At 43.8% G+C, this 16,574-nt stretch overlaps 1 protein-coding gene across 2 annotated transcripts in view; it reads left to right on the top strand.

Moving 5' to 3' along the window:
* Window positions 1–15,517, top strand: part of SESN3 (sestrin 3) — a 61,749-nt gene extending 46,232 nt beyond the window's left edge. For both annotated transcript variants that reach the window (XM_066620427.1, XM_066620428.1), the window contains exons 3-10: window positions 1,139–1,336; window positions 3,206–3,388; window positions 5,091–5,327; window positions 7,453–7,600; window positions 10,154–10,272; window positions 11,097–11,287; window positions 13,011–13,155; window positions 15,081–15,517. In XM_066620427.1, coding sequence (XP_066476524.1) covers window positions 1,139–1,336; window positions 3,206–3,388; window positions 5,091–5,327; window positions 7,453–7,600; window positions 10,154–10,272; window positions 11,097–11,287; window positions 13,011–13,155; window positions 15,081–15,167 — 1,308 coding nt within the window. In that variant the 3' untranslated portion in view covers window positions 15,168–15,517. The remainder of the gene's footprint in view (window positions 1–1,138; window positions 1,337–3,205; window positions 3,389–5,090; window positions 5,328–7,452; window positions 7,601–10,153; window positions 10,273–11,096; window positions 11,288–13,010; window positions 13,156–15,080) is intronic.
* The last annotated feature ends 1,057 nt before the right edge of the window (window positions 15,518–16,574 follow it).

Here is a 16,574-nt window from a genome sequence, read left to right as displayed (position 1 = left end):
AGAGGCAAGACTGACATCTGTTTCACAGGTTTGTCTCTTTGCCACTATGCTAGTGCTGTTGTGAATTTACATAGCTAGCTACTTTATTTTGGTAGACTACGGGCGCAGTCCAAACCAACTTTCCAGCACTGACCTAGCCACAAACATGCCCTTATCTTGAGGAGGCCTCCTTGACTGCCTCCCCACTGCAGGATGCATTGCACGCCACATTGGCACAGCTATGACAGTGCTGGAATGTTGGTTAGGATTGTGCCCTACATCAGTAAAGTTAGGTTGTGGATACTCTGAATTTCTCTGAGTATCTCTCTGATACCCACTCTGAAGTGGGAAAGTGAAGAGAAGCTGATGGTAGAGCCTAGCTGTTGCTGAGCAGTAATGAAAGTGATTTTGTGTTCTTTTCAGATAGCATTTTTTGGAAGACTAAGAATGCCTGTTACTGCATGGTTAGGTGCTTTGCTGTTAAGTGACCAGAATTACAGAAGGGAGCATACAGAGCATGGCCTTCTCAGTAGCTGCTCTACAATTGTGGAATTCATAAAAAGGCCCATCAAACTACCTTACTGCTATGTCTTAGACAATTGGTGTAAACAATCTTGTTCTCTCAGACATTTTAGAGAACTTTAAAAAGGCTTGGATATGTCAGATTCTTCATTTATATAGCTGATATTTTCATAAAAACTATTTTCTGTTGACAATTTTTTTGACGTTTGTTGTGTTTACAAACTGTACAGCGCTACCTTGCACTTCTGCCTAGTTAGGAACCAGAGCCGAGATGAAAGTAAAAAATGAATGTATGTCAATGCATTACCTTATTTAGCTTGCAAATTTATTTTGGCCTGTGAAAAATGTAAATAACTAATTATATAACACATGAAAATATGTGTGAAACCTAAGTAACAGAAATAAAAGAAAAATAAACAGAATGTTGACAAACTTCACCGAAGGTTGGATGAAATTGGACAAAAGTGGAAAACACGTGGATGAAGTTTGAAATGTAGATATAATTGAAAACAGCTGAAAAAGCAAAGCAATGAGTCAGGGTATGGCTGTATTGGCCATCTAGTATCTCATGGCAACGTAATTTATAGAATTAAAAAAAAATCTCCTTAGCTAGCTTGTGTTCTTTTGTTTGTTGAAGGTTATGCAAGCAAACGGTTTGAATGAACGTACGCACCTGCTCGTGGAAGAATATTCTACATCTGGTCGCCTGGACAATATCACTCAGGTCATGAGTTTACATACTCAGTACCTGGAGTCTTTCCTTCGCAGTCAGTTTTATATGTTACGTATGGATGGACCTCTTCCTTTGCCCTACCGGCACTACATTGCCATCATGGTATGTACCTTCTTCTTAGTTTCTTTCCCAATCCTAGTTATACTCATGATCTTCTTTAGGGTCCTTGTAAATTAAACTAAATTTCACTTGAATCCCCTTCGGGGGTTAAAAATTTGCTATAATAGAATTTCTTGCCTCGGAGGGAGTATCTGTCCTGAAGAACTTGAAATCCGGCAACTGCACTTGAGATGGAAAAGAGTGTGGCTATTAAATGACGACATTGGTCAAGATTATAAACCGATTTAGACCAGAATCTGGATCCTAATATAACTGACATAGTCATACATTAAACTTCTCCACTCTGATAATTGGCAGAGATTGTACATCTACTACAATCAAACATATAATCAGGACTGAGGAACACTGAATTCTGTACAGTTCTGTACAGTTAATATTAACTATGCAAATGTGCAAAAATTGTGTATTTTTCTACATTTTTCTACTTGCTTTTTGCAATATCTGAGTGAAACAAAGCCTACATATACTTTCCTTGCTTTCCAAGTGTTTTTGTGTTGTCATGAGAACAAGACACTTATTATAATTCCTGCATTTGTATCCTGTCTTTCCGTGGGTTGCATTCAACAGTTATCTCCCTATCCTCAACACCATTCTGTGAAGTAGCTTAGATTGGCTGAGAGATTATTTGCCCAAAGCCACTTGATAAGCTTCACAGCCAAGTGAGGATTTGAGCCTGAGATTGTCCTTTCTGCCTCCCCCAGTCACTACAACACTCTCTCCTAGAGTCTGCATTTTAAGTAGATTGGGTTTTGTTTTTTTAATGAGAACAACAGTTTGTAGTTCGATTCTGCTGTAGTTAATGTAACATGCTGTAGTTTCTGCTGTAGTTTATGTAACATAATGTAACATGAAACATCAGGGATGTTTCAGGTTTGCCATTTTCTTTGCCATTGTCACAAACTGCCCTGTTGTGCATACAGGGAATCCTAACCTTCTTTCCAACTTTGGAGCTGTGTGGGGGTGGGGTCATCCCTACAGCTGTTTGGCAATATCTGCCTCTCCCCAGCTTCAAAACTGGGATGAAGGTTCATTTGGCTGCTTGGCAGTGCACGGCTGAACCAGCAGATTTCTCCATCCATTCCAGCTCCACAACTGGAAAAGGTGGTGGTGAGAACTTCTTTTGGCCAGGCCATTTCCAATGTCTTACCCTGAGCAGGGGTCTTACCCTGATCTTCTACCAGAAACATTGGGATCAGAAGCAAGACACAGTCCTAGTGACCACAGGACTGTCTTGACTGTCTATTTGCTTGACTGTCAACACCAGCCAACAATTGTGGACTCTGCTCTACATAGGATGTCACCCATAATGTATAGACCAGCCTTGGGGAATAAATCAGTATTTGTGTCCATGTCTGAGCCAGCTAGTTAGTTCATAAGACAGCCATTTTAACCAGGGATATGATCGCTCTGCTGCACAGATGTTTATTGTTTGTGCAGTAAATGCATGGATATTGAGGATAAACATGGCTCCAGGTGTTTACAACTTTTCTGTGCATACCCTCTCTCATCTAGATTAAAAAGAATGAGTGTGTGCATGAGATGGGTGTCTTTTTAAAAGAAAATAGTGTTTTCCAGTCAAGTAAGAAACTGAATTCTTGTAGTCTTTTTGTGTATGTATTTAATGTGTGGTCCTTTAACTTGCTAAAAGTATACATTTCTCTTTGTGCCTGTGCTGTCATGCTTACCTCCTCCTTCTCCCTCATGAGAAGAACATGACTGCTTTAGATCAACTAAGAACATAAGAACAGCCCCACTGGATCAGGCCATAGGCCCATCTAGTCCAGCTTCCTGTATCTCACAGCGGCCCACCAAATGCCTGCTTCTTAGCTGCCTATATGTTTCCAACTCTAGGCTGCTGCAAGGCACCGGTGTTCCTACCTAATAAACATGCATGTGAATGAGTTCCTGAAGACTGGAGGGATACCTGAATGGCTGAACGGCTTGGAATATGTCCCACAAAGGCTGAAAAATCTGAATGAAATAAACAAGCTTCTTGCACATCGACCCTGGCTGGTTTCAAAAGAGCACATCCAGGTATTCATGAGAAATGGAAAAGAAGAGCTAAACTATTTGCATGCAATTAATTTATTGCTGTTCATGGGGTTTGTGCAGGGAAGTGGGGTCTCAGAAATCCATTTCAGTTTTGGTTTAAATCACCACCACTGTTCCACTTTATTGACAAAAGTACAAGTCACTGAGATATACAAAGGTAATAACAGAAAAGGTTGCTGTAAAGTATAGCCCCTTCCCCAGTGCTAGTCATGCTAGTGTTTCCTTTTTTAAAAAATAAAATAAATTTTTGTGTGTAATGTTTGGCTGCTCACAGTTCACATGGGTCTACAGACTTAGCCAGTACCTCTCATGAAGTGAGTGTGTGCGGGAGAATGTGTCATAACTTAGTAACAAACTTAAGGCCTGATCCTATCCAGCTTTCCAGTTGTAATGCAGCCCCATGTTAAGGGACCAAATGTTCCCTTATCTTGAGGTGGCCTCCTTGTCTGCCCTCCGTCATAGGATGCAGTGCATACCCTATTGGTATGGCTGCATCAGCACTGGAAAATTGGATAGGATTGGACCCTTATTGTATCTAAGTTTTGATTATTCAGGAAGCTGCCTTAAACAGTCAAAAGGCAGTCAAAACAAATAATATCTATGCATTCCCTCTTCATCTCATGAATTCCCAAGGTGGCTAACTAAAGAATAACATCATTGCCATAAAATCACCGAAAACGTTGAAAACAAATAAAACAGCCAACAGATTACAGCTTAGAAATAGCAGCTTTTTAAACCCTCTTGTAAGTTAAAGAAAAAAGGAACAGATCTGATTACTCTGTAAAAAGTAACAGGGGGCAGAGTCCACAAGGGGAATAAATTCCAGCAACAAGGTGCCCCTGCCCCACCATTTTCTTTTTGCTGCACACCTTTCCTCAGAATGTGGGGGCCCTGAACAGAGGCGGCAATATTTTACTGGTCAGATCGGTTCGGTTGGAGACATAAGAACAGCCCCACTGGATCAGGCCATAGGCCCATCTAGTCCAGCTTCCTGTATCTCACAGCGGCCCACCAAATGCCCCAGGGAGCACACAAGATAACAAGAGACCTGCATCCTGGTGCCCTCCCTTGCATCTGGCATTCTGACATAACCCATTTCTAAAATCAGGAGGTTGCGCATACACATCATGGCTTGTACCCCATAATGGATTTTTCCTCCAGAAACTTGTCCAATCCCCTTTTAAAGGCGTCTAGGCAGTTTTCCTTCAGGTGCCTTCAGGAAAGACAAGTTTTCCTTCAGGTGCCTTTTGGATTTGAAGGTCAAGATGAGCAGCTTCAGTGGTGTCCAGAAACAAATCGGTAGCTAGTGTCAGGTTTGCCTGGTTTTTTAACTGCTAGCAAAATACACAGTGTTTTATAAGTACTTACTGGAACTAATAAGAGAGAACATATCTTGCTAGCAGTTAAAAAAAACAACTCAGCCCTCATATTTTTCACCTGTGCATCTGTTTGCCCAGCAAGAGGGCTGTTGGGGAGGCTGGTGGTGCTTGGTTGCTGCTTCCTGGCATTGGGGACTGGACTTTGAGTAGTCTTCTGGGACCATTCAGTTCAGTTCTTCAGACAAACCCTGTCAAAATGAAAATCCTGAGATGATCGTGTAACTCTGGTCTGTAATATTCCATCTCATTCCTGTGTCTGCTTCTAATGAGTGTGTGGGTTTTTTTCCCCTTGGTTCTTGTTTCAGAAACTTGTCAAGACGGGGGAAAATAATTGGTCTCTTCCTGAACTGGTGCATGCAGTGGTCCTCTTGGCACACTATCACGCCTTGGCAAGTTTTGTCTTCGGTAGTGGCATCAATCCAGAGCGAGATCTTGATACCTCAAATGGCTACAGGCTCGTATCGGTTAACAACTTCTGTGTCTGTGATCTTGCCAATGACAACAGCATTGAAAATGCGTCCCTTACAAGTAGCAATTTCAGGGTTAGTGTTGCCAAAACTCTTTTCTCCCCTCTGCCTTCTTTGTTGGCTCATTCCGTGTGTGTGCTTGAGTGAGTGAGATAAATTCCTCCCCGTAGTTCCAAGATCAGTTTTCTCTCACGTTTGTCAACACTGGAATTGAAGAGCAAGTTCCTGCAGAATGGGACTTGTAGTTGGATCGAGGACTGGACAGGATCCAAAGGATATTCAGTCATGAGGCAAGTTGTTTACAGGACAGGGTCAGAGCTGGGAAGTCTGACCAGGGAGGGGCAGGGCTGGAATGTGGGCACAGACAAACAGAAGGGTAGCCAAGTGGATAGGGAAGCTGATTGACGAGGAAGGGAACAGCCAGGCATGAACTTCTAGAGCAAGAACAGGGAACCACGTGACCAAGGCCAAAAGTCTGTGGCCCAGGCACCATTGGGAGACACTTCCTGCTAGGTGAGATCAGGAGGAATCTATTTCTTTACCAGGTTTATATCCCACCTTCTCCTTGTTTAAGTCTTCAAGACAACTTATAAACATGTTTGTATAAAGTTTTGGGCTGTAGAGAAGATTCTGTTGGTTTATTCTAGGGTAGAAAATTGTCACACAGAAGCCCATCCCTGCTGAAACTGGGGCTGCATTCATTTTTCACCTTCCAGCACTAGAGAGCTTTTTTATCTCCTCTAGCACTCTCAGTTCGCAGTTGTTCTTCAGATTATAGCACACTCACCTTGCTAGCACTCTTTCCTTTGAGCTCAAGATAGAAACATGGCTGCCTCCTCTGTAATGATTCTGTATGAGGGACAGGATCACACCGTTCTAGCCACTGCATCTCTATGGTAAAACCCTATATACTTTCAAATTCAACACCATTTTTTGTATCATGTGACGCTAGTGAGGTCACTACCTGCTATTTTCTAGTTAAAAACAAACGCAACCTGAAACGTAAAGAGTTGTTCTTAGCAATTCCGGAAGTATTTGAAAGTGTCTTGGTCTGTGCACAGCTGTCCCTTGGGCTGAGCCACTAGAGCAGGGGTGCCCAAATCTCGACCCTGGGGCCACTTGCCACCCTCGAGGCCTCTCAATGCGGCCCTCAGGGAGCCCCCAGTCTCCAATGAGCCTTTGGCCCTCCGGAGATTTGTTGGAGCCCGCACTGGCCCAGTGCAACTGCTCTCAGCGTGAAGGCGACTGTTTGACCTCTCCCATGGGCTGTGGGATGAGGGCTTCCTCCACTGCTTGCTGTTTCATGTCTGTGATGCAGTAGCAGCAGCAAAGGAAAGGCCAGCCTTGCTTTGTGCACAGCCTTTTATAGGCCTTGAGCTATTGCAAGACCATTCATTCATTCATGTAAGTTCACCTTTAATATATTCATTTATGTAAATTTATTCAAATTTTAAATGTAAATTCTTTTTTTCCCTGGCCCCCGACACAGTGTCAGAGAGGTGAAGTGGCCCTCCTGCCAAAAACTTTGGAGACCTCTGCACTAGATTTATGAGTGGAAAAAAGGGGCAGTACTGTCCTCCTTGGTTGTGGCAGGGCTCCCTTCCAGGCAGCCCATTGGCTAGCTAACTGTGGGAAGAACTGTGTGGCAGGAGCAGCCCTGACTCAGACCCATCATCATCTGCTCCACTCCCAGACTGGTCTGGGTGGATATGTTTCCAGGAGGACTTTCTCATTGCCTCACTGCTGAGGCCAAGTTGATCAGTGTTAACCCTGACATCAGTGGGGGCACATCATCATCCTCTGGGGACTCAAACTGCTGTCAAGTGCCAGACTAAACTCCAAAATGGCTGAATAAGACTGGTAGCGATCGGGGGTTTCTGGTGTCTTTTATAGTTTTACACCCATAATTAAATGCTCCAAAACATCAAACATTACAAAATTATGGAAAATAGGAACATTCTTGTGCTTTAGACAGGCAATGTTATTTTCTTGGCGTATTTTTTTTAATGTTTAATGTGTAAAGTGTGTAGACCTGGGTATTCATTCCCTCACCACCATTACCAAATTTTAAGTATGAAGAAGAGTGGGCTCAAAGATCTGTTCAGTTTTGGAAGGCAGCAAATTTATACAGTTGGCATAATGTTGCCTGGTATAGCCTTTGCCCTATCCAGCTTATACTGATGTTGTTGCATTTACACAGATCACAGATTCTTTAAGTGAATTGGAGGCTCTGATGGATAGAATGAAGAGGCTGCAGGAAGAAAAGGAGGATGAGGAGGCCTCCCAGGAGGAAATGGATACACGCTTTGAAAAGGAAAAGACTGAAAGCCTCCTAGTTGTTGCTGAAGGTACTGCTTCCTTTCAGTTTCCTTTATTGCCTTTTATTTAATTCACTTTTCAGAGGTATCACTTGAGGTTCTAGAGGTGAACTAAACAGAAGGGGAGTAAAGGCAAACATTGGTGATGCTGGTTACTGCTTAGAAATTGACACATGAAAAGAAATTCCTACAGTGGGACTACAGTGTTTCAGAATACGGGTGGGCGATAAGGCAAAATTCCTTTTGTGCCCCTCATTTTTGTCTATTTCCCTCCTTACTTTGGACCATTATAACAGCCTCCCCTAAGCTTCTGTACTGTCCCAACATAATAAAAGCAGCTGAGATGTCTTCTTACAGTAAAGTCTGTCTTTTTTTCTGAATCTGGTGCCATTGGATTCAGAGCCACATGGCTTTCCAGGTAAGCAGTATATGATTATGCTGACTTCATGTCTCAGCTTCCCCAGAGACAAGAAATGTTGGTCAAGCCTCCTGATGAGATTGACTTGTTCCCACCAGTTGGGCAGCAGAATGCGCCTGATCGGTAAAGAGGTGGAATAAGCCTCAGGTGACCCTCACTTTTCCAGTTGACTTACCCTGTGACATCAGCAAACCCACACAGAGCTGTTCTTATGTGTTGCATGTAGTTTGTCCTCAACGTGTCATGTCTGTGCAGTAGTGAAAGGCCCACTACCCCTCATCCCCTTCTCCTGAACAGTGTTGATAACTAATGATAAAAGAACATCCAGTAACTTGCAGGAATTTTATTTTTTGTTCAGGTAGACTTTTAAGCTCTGTGCCAATGTTGCCAAAGCTTGTTTTCGGACAGCCCTGCTTTCTTTAAATATGTCTTAAGTTGTGTTTTGTTTTTTTTAAATTGCATCCCCTCTCCATTTCTTTCTTTCACCTTATTTGTTCAGTCTGTTACTGAACTCTCAGATTCTCTTACTGAGGATCATCATGATGTTAGCGCTCACTTTTGTTCTGGTTTTTGTGCAAGTGGGAATTCCTCAATTTTTGGGAACCCCTTTAGAGATCAGAGCAGAAAGTTTCTAAGATGACCTCTCTCTGCCTGACTTTTTTTTTTGTACGTTTGTGATAGCGGCAGCAGAGACCTACTGAATCCCTCGGATTCAATAGGAGAAGCATGGGGTGGAAAGAATGTTGCTAACTGCCAGCGTTGTGCCATGTTGGAACCTCTGCCTGCGCTTCCCACTCATGCCCTCTTTTACCACAAGAGATTGTATGTTTAATGTTCTGCCATGCTAAAATAATGCTGTGTACATACAGAAGTACCATGCCAGGAAGAAAGGTTCTAGCCAAACATTCTCTCTGACATGTCCCATTAACAAAATACGGGGAGTTTTGAAACATTCAGGTGTCTGATTACACAGCTGCAGGCTGACATACAGAAGAAGAAAACATATTTGTTATCAGATTTGTAATGTAGATGCCATAAGAGCAGGGAACTTGTCAGAAATTAAAAATGATTTATTTTTAAAAAATATCTTGGCCTATGAAGTTAAATGCTATGTTTTTGTGCCCAGGCCAGGGCCAGTAGTGTAATGCATTAAATTCAGTAATGAGGAAGGTAGCAATCTAGTGGAAAGCCATCTGTTAGGTTGGTTCAAATGCTGAAGCAAAGTTAACTGCCTCTTTCTGTTTGTTTAGCAAATGATGTGCGGTTCTAAAATTTCCTCATGTTTCTTAGCCTGAAGGAACTCAAGAGTTCATTTTGAAAGATAGCCAGGCTGCTTCAGATGGAAAGTCTTTCACTGTTCGATTGGGTCTAACAACCCAATCATTAAAAAAAAACAAACACACACACACACACACACACACACTGGCACAGTGCTCAATCTGGATTAACCCAAAAGAAATTGCAGGGATCAGTCAGAACACCAAAGGGCAAGCAACTTGAATTTTTTAAACTGCACTAAAGACCTGTTTGGATTCTTGCCCAGCAAGTTTCCTTACATGTAGAGTTATGTTTTGATTGGCTAAATGAGCCAGAATTGAAAATATTATAGAATCCTTGTGGTTCTTGGTTCAGCTGAATGGGTATTCCAACGAGTGCTAGTGGTGGGCATATGGGATGTTCCCCAGCATGCCCTCAGTTTGGGTGGGTGAAAGCAACCCAAGCTTGGGATATCAAGAGAACCAACAGTTTTCTGTAGAACTGCAGTTGCATAGCCACCTGGAAGGGCAGTTGCCTAGTCAAACCACCTGGTCATTTGAATGGGAGGGGGGAGCCAACAGGCTCAAGAAAAAGAGAGTCTTGGCAGAGGAGTTATCCTTGCTTAGTAACAGTATTGCTGGAATTATTCTGTGATGTTTGGTTATATGGCTTGGCCAAAAATTATCCCATAACTATACTGAAATATGTTTTTAGGTGGAACTGAAAACAAATATTAACAAGTGAGTGCAGTTTAGAACTGTTGCCTGCATACACTCATAAGTGCAATTATGGCAATGAAAAACTATTCCAGTGTACATTCCCTATACTGTAACCTCATTGTTACCTATCTAAACCTTCTGAGAGAAATTCGAGTAAATGTACCACTTTTACATACTTTTTTTTTCTAGCATTTGATGATGAAATAGTTTCCACGGCAGATGTTTCCCGATATGTTGAAGACCCTGGTTTTGGATACAAAGACTTTGCTAGGCGGGGTGAAGAACACCTACCCACGTTCCGAGCCCAGGTACATTTGCACGCAAATTTGAATTGTTTGCTGTTTAAACTTTAAAGAACTTACCTAGTCCTTGGTGTACTAGGGTCAGACCATCTCTGGACTGTCCAAAATCCCATCTTCAGTGCAAAATCAGTATATGCAGCTGTTACATAGTTATTGCGGGGTTAGAACTTCAAATTGGAACACTTTGCCAAGGATTCCGGATGTCTTTTTCTCAAGTAGAAAAATCATGGTTAGCATGTGAGGAGGAAGTCTGGGTTTGATAGAACTCTTTCTCCCTTACTCACTAGTCTCCATGTGCAGGGATTCTTTTAAATGCTGGGAGTGGGAGTGAATGAACATGTAACAGCACATACCTTACACTGTCAGGCCAATTGGTTCATCTAGCCAAACACAGTATCGGAGACAGCTGCCACTGGCTCTCTAAGCTCCCAGGCACAAGTCTTTCCAAGTACTGCTACCTGGGGATTGAACCTGGAACCTCTTGCACACAACGCACATTCACTGCCACTGAGTGATAGCTCTGGCTCATTCAGATGTGTGATCTCCCAACCTGTGGTCTGCAGTGGTACATAATGGGAAGGACCGCTGTGCTTCCTAATTCTGTACTTTTGAGGGGGTCTAGACTTTGAGTGGTGTGGGAAAGAACAGCTTCTTCACTGGTGGCATTCATTCATTCATTCATTCCCTTTCACTCTTCTAAAGAGGTGCCCTTACAGGGCCAGATCTGTTTAGCTTCAGCAATAGAACTGCAGTCCTGTGTCTTCAGAACTGTCCTGGGTTAGGGCTCAAACAAGTCACATACAGATTGGTGTTCATTGCCCCTTTTACAGGACTACACCTGGGAAAATCATGGATTCTCCCTTGTGAATAGACTTTATTCTGATATTGGGCATCTCCTGGATGAGAAGTTCCGCATGGTCTACAATCTCACATACAACACTATGGCCACCCATGAAGATGTTGATACAACCATGTTAAGAAGAGCTTTATTTAATTACGTTCACTGTATGTATGGAATCAGGTATGTAACAAATTGATCTGGTAAATGAGTGTACTTAGAGGTTTCTTGATGTGGTGTTATGCAATATGTTATACTTCACTTTTGTGTTAGAATTACTTACAATGACTGTTATTTTGTATTGAGTGTATTGGAAATTTTAAATGTGATGCATTTTAAAAGCAAGGTAAGAACTAACCTCTGAGATTAGACAGCTATGGTGTATGTGCTTTCCTCCTATTACAAGTCAGTGCACATTAATCTAGCTAAAGAACAGGAGTAAGCATAAACATAATAGTTCTTCCATGTACTTTGTCTTCCCTCATATTCAGCAACGGTATTTTTTAAAACCAATACAGGGGCCATATTTTGAATTGAAAACCATTAAAGGACTCTTGTCCGTGTTAGTATTTTATTTGGAATGTGTTTTCATGCCAAAATGTTCTCAACATGATTTATATAGCAGTAGGAAAGAGAAGGTAGTTCTCTGTCCTAGAGAGACTCACAATCTAAAATCTTAATTCCCTGGTGGAGACAGGGGCATTCCTGACAGATGGGAATGTCCCTCCTCGCTTCATATAGGCAGGTCAAACCCAAAGGAGGGTGGAGCTCCCTGTGCGCGGAGACTAGGACCCAGATCATTCCTGCCTTGTGCAGAGGCTGGTTACCCTCCTGGAGCTCTCCTGCACAGCGCTTCTCTCCTCTTCTCACGCCTCTTCTCCCTCCCCCTTCCTGGGGCTCGAAGGCAGGGGTGGTGGGAAGCCCTCCAGAGCAGGCAGGCACGTTCCTCCCCGCAGCGCTCACAGCCTGCCTCCGTGCCTTGCCGCTCCGAGGTCCCTGCAGCGTCGCAGCCACGCGCCCACTCCCAGGGAAGCAGCAGCAGCAGGATTTTGGCACGCCTGGTCCACACCTCTCAGAGGTGGTGGCAGGGAGGGGGGAGCGACTGCCTTCCCCCCCAGGTCTGCCCGGCGCTAATGCAGTGCCTGGGTTCAGACCAGGCAGACGACTCACAAGTTCTGGGTGCCCAGGTCTGCCCTGCGCACTCCAGCTTCAGGCGCCTCCACGGAGGCATGGGTGCCATTTCAGGGCTGCTTGCTGGTGCCTGTTCTCATGCTTTCCACCTAAACCATGAGTTGCAAGGGGCTGGGAAGCCTTTTTACAGTGATTTAGGGCACATTTCTAACTGGGTCTACTCAGAAGTAAGACCTATCTGGTTCAATAGGGCTTACTCTCAGGAAAGTGTGGTTAGGATTGCAGCCTCAGTGTCTTGGTTCTGGCTGGTGAAAATTGTCTATTTAGGCTTTGCCTGGTTGGCTCGGCTGAGGCTGTTACATTGTTAATTGCTCTTTGCTCTTTTGCTAGTAAACTTCCTTTGCCCTCCCTCAAAAAAAAAAATAATAGATATTATTATTATTTGCTTTCATAGAGATTATTTGTTAGTTTCTTCTGAACTCACAATATCCTCTGACGCGAGTTCTGAATCCAGCCTTCCTGACCTGGGTACCTCACGCATACCCAGATTAGCCAAATCACTGGGCAGAGCTGCACCTACTCACAAGGCACCAAGACTCCTGCTGCCCCCTCACCTCTAGAGAATGCAGACAGAGAGCATATTGTACTAACTGTGAAATTCATCTAATCGTCAGGAAGATGTACACAGTTAAAATACAATTCATTTAAAAATGTCCCTTTTTAAAGCTAAGTGTTGTTATAATCAAGAGATTCAGGCTGGCTTAATTTTGCTTAGGTATGATGACTATGATTATGGAGAAGTTAATCAGTTACTTGAAAGGAGCCTGAAGGTTTACATTAAGACAGTGACCTGCTACCCAGAGCGAACAACCAAGCGCATGTATGATGGCTACTGGCGTCAGTTCAAGCACTCGGAGAAAGTGAGTGTCTCATTTTCAAACATGCTCACCTCCTGTATTCCAACAAGGAAAATTAATGTCATTGTTATGAATGCTTTCATATCCCTAAACCAGGGCTTTTCAGTCCGGGGTGTTACGACGCCCCAGCCTGTGGGCCCTGGCCTGTTTCCCCCTTAAGGGGCAGGGGCAGCCAGGAGGCAGGAAGGAGGCAGCGGTGCAATCCCCAGGATTGCACCATTCAGGGGGCTTGGGTACACTTACCAGAGCTTCCTGCAGCCTCCCGGGGTGCAGGGAGCCCTGTGAGGCTGTCCGCAGGGCTCGCCGAAGCTTCACAAGTGAAAGTGGAGCAATTGCGCTCCGCTTCCACTAAACCAGAAGTGTAGCGTGATTGCTCCACTTTCACTTTTGAAGCTTCGGGCAGCCCTGCAAACAGCCTTGCTGGGCTCCCTGCACCCCGGGAGGCTGCAGGAAGCTCTGGTAAGTGTACCCAAGCCCCTGCAGCCCCCCAGAGCAGTGCGATCTTAGGGATCGCGCCGCTGCCTTTCTCCCACCCCCACTGCCTCCCCCCGCCCCTGCAAGAACTTACTGCGGCTTTCAGATCCCCTGGGAGTTTGAAAACTAAAGCCCTAAACAAATCCGAACATCATCGAGCATTGAAGTGAAATTCATTGAGAGAGAAGTTTTGGGGTTGCCACGTCTCATTGCTACAAACCACAAAGAAGTGGGAATTAAAAAGAAAAAAGACATGAATAGATATTTGTGAATAGACTCTACTGAAAATCATGCCATATCGCGCTTTTAATATAAAAGTGCTGTTTAAGGTGGTTGTTCTGTAAATTCTCATTTGCATGTGCAAGTTTTCATTTGCCATTAACCAATGGTAACCAAGCACATTTGCATCAACCTTTAAGACTCATAATCTCAACTCAGGGAAAATATGGGTGTGACCTTGGCATTCATGGGCATTTGGTTCCAGAACCCCCCAGTGGATACCAAAATCCACTGAAACTGTGGTCCACATTTCAATGCCTTTTAACAAGAAAAAGGTGCCAAAATATCATTTCCTTCCTTTGCACAGTCAAACCACCCCGTCTCCCACCCTCTAAAGATATTTTTAGGTCTGAAAGACCAATTTCCAGGTTGTGTGGAGGTTTCTTACTCGCGTTGCATTCTGGGGCTCCTCTGTTGGCCTCTGTTGGCAACCTTCAGTCTCGAAAGACTATGGTATCGCGCTCTGAAAGGTGGTTCTGGAACAGCGTCTAGTGTGGCTGAAAAGGCCGATTCGGGAGTGACAATCCCTTCCACACTGGGAGCAAGTGCAGTCTGTCCCTGGCCTGTCTCCCTGGCTATGGGCCTTCCTTCTTTGCCTCTTAGCCTCAGACTGTTGGCCAAGTGTCTCTTCAAACTGGGAAAGGCCATGTTGCACAGCCTGCCTCCAAGCGGACCGCTCAGAGGCCAGGGTTTCCCACTTGTTGAGGTCCACTCCTAAGGCCTTCAGATCCCTCTTGCAGATGTCCTTGTATCGCAGCTGTGGTCTACCTGTAGGGCATTCTGGGGCAATGCTGGCAGTAGAAGGAACCTCCAATGCAACCCAGAAGTGGGTCTTTCAGACCTAAAAAAGGCTGGGAAATTGCATGCTTTGACCACACATAGGTAGGAAATGCTATTTTGGGCTTTTTTCCTTGTTAAGCCATTTTTGCCCAGCCCACAAGTGTACACATTTGATCCCTGTTGCATATATGCAACATTGGGTCGAAATGGCTTAAAGGCATTTAAATGTGGACCCTGGTATCCGCTGGCATCTGCGGTGAGTCAAAACCATGGATGCTGGGCCTGAGGGTACCGTGGGTCCATTGTAAAAGGCAAAAAGTCTACTTGCTCTTTGGTAATCTTCGTGGAGAGTGAGAATTCTTGTTTTCGAAAATTGTTTTCAATCTCCCCAACAGGTCCATGTGAACCTGCTTCTGATGGAGGCTCGCATGCAAGCTGAACTCCTCTATGCCCTCCGTGCCATCACACGTCACTTGACCTGATGCGTCTCTGCAAGTGTGTGAATAAAACTTCCAAACAGATGTGCAGTCAAAGCTGCCTGCAGTGTAGCATCAGGTTATTTGATTCTCTAGTGTCAAAGCTGAAGCCGCATCTTCCGGCGGCTGTTAATGTGCAATGATCTATAGTTTTCTTTTTTCCTTAATGCTTAACATTACTAATGACAGCAGAAGTAACACTGAGGAACACTACTTGTTTCCTGTTTTAGTATTGGTCACAAACCTTAAAATGGTTTGGTGTATTTGATTTTTGCTATTTCTTCTCACACTTGGAAGAAAAATGCTTATGCTGGGAGCAGAAGGAACCTTCTTTGGAGGTTTTATCTCTTCAACCCGCCCCAACCCCCAACAGTCTCATTCATGTGAATGGAATCCAACAAAGAATTCTCTCTTCTTCATTTCCTTTCCCTCCTTGGTTTTGGTTTTTTAGGTTTTATAATGCAGTTTTCCTACGTTCAGTTACGTGCTGTGCTTAACTGAACTGCTCAGCTGGTTTAGTCTTAATATTTTTCTCCCAGAAATGTTATACTGCAGCAGTAGTTTGGAGATCATGTGAAAGCCAATGCAACTGTTGACTGACATTTTTTTTAATGTGAAAGGAACTGCTGCAGATTCTGTGGCATGCTACTAAAAATGCAGCATTCAGATACTTAATGTTGCTTTTCTGAATGAAGTTGTTTTCCCATATCCATTTCAACTGTACATATTGGTTTCAGCAATCGCTTTCTCTTTTGCCTACGATTGTTCTTTTGCTGCTCCTAATTGATGCTTGCTGGGTACTTTCAACCCAGTCTACAAATCAGTATAGCTTTGAGTATTTGAACTTTTCAAGTCTGATTTAATACCTTAAGACGTTTATATCCAAGTTTGTTGATACTGCGAGATCAATTCAGTAGGTAACGTGGCCTGCGCAAACTGATCTGATCGAATGCAAAACTACATCCACAATAGCATATTCTTGCAAGCTATAAGGAGCTGCCTTGTATGAAATCAAACCGTCTAGCTCAGTACTGTCTGTTCTTGGCTAGCAGCTGCTCTCCAGGGTCTCAGGCAGTGTCTTTCTCAGCCCCAATTTTTTTTAAAATTGGTGGGGTGATTGGGATTGAATCCAGTATCTGCTGCACACAAAGTACTGCTGTACAAAGTGCTGTACTGCTAAACTATGGTCCCTACTCAGAACGCTTTGAATTTGTGATGCTGCCTTATACCAAGGGATCTAGCCTGATACTGAGTGGCTCTCCCAAGGACTTGAGTAGATGTCTTTCCTAAGCATTACAGCTTGCGATCCTTTAACTGAATGTGCTAGGGATTGAACCTGGGATCTTCTGCATTCAGATTCTGCTTTGCCACTGAGTTACGGCCTCTGCTTTCTTCATTGCTCTTTTCTTCTTT

Source organism: Tiliqua scincoides, chromosome 3, assembly GCF_035046505.1.
Source record: "Tiliqua scincoides isolate rTilSci1 chromosome 3, rTilSci1.hap2, whole genome shotgun sequence".
Lineage (NCBI taxonomy): Eukaryota > Metazoa > Chordata > Lepidosauria > Squamata > Scincidae > Tiliqua > Tiliqua scincoides.
This window is presented reverse-complemented; position numbering and strand designations above follow the sequence as displayed.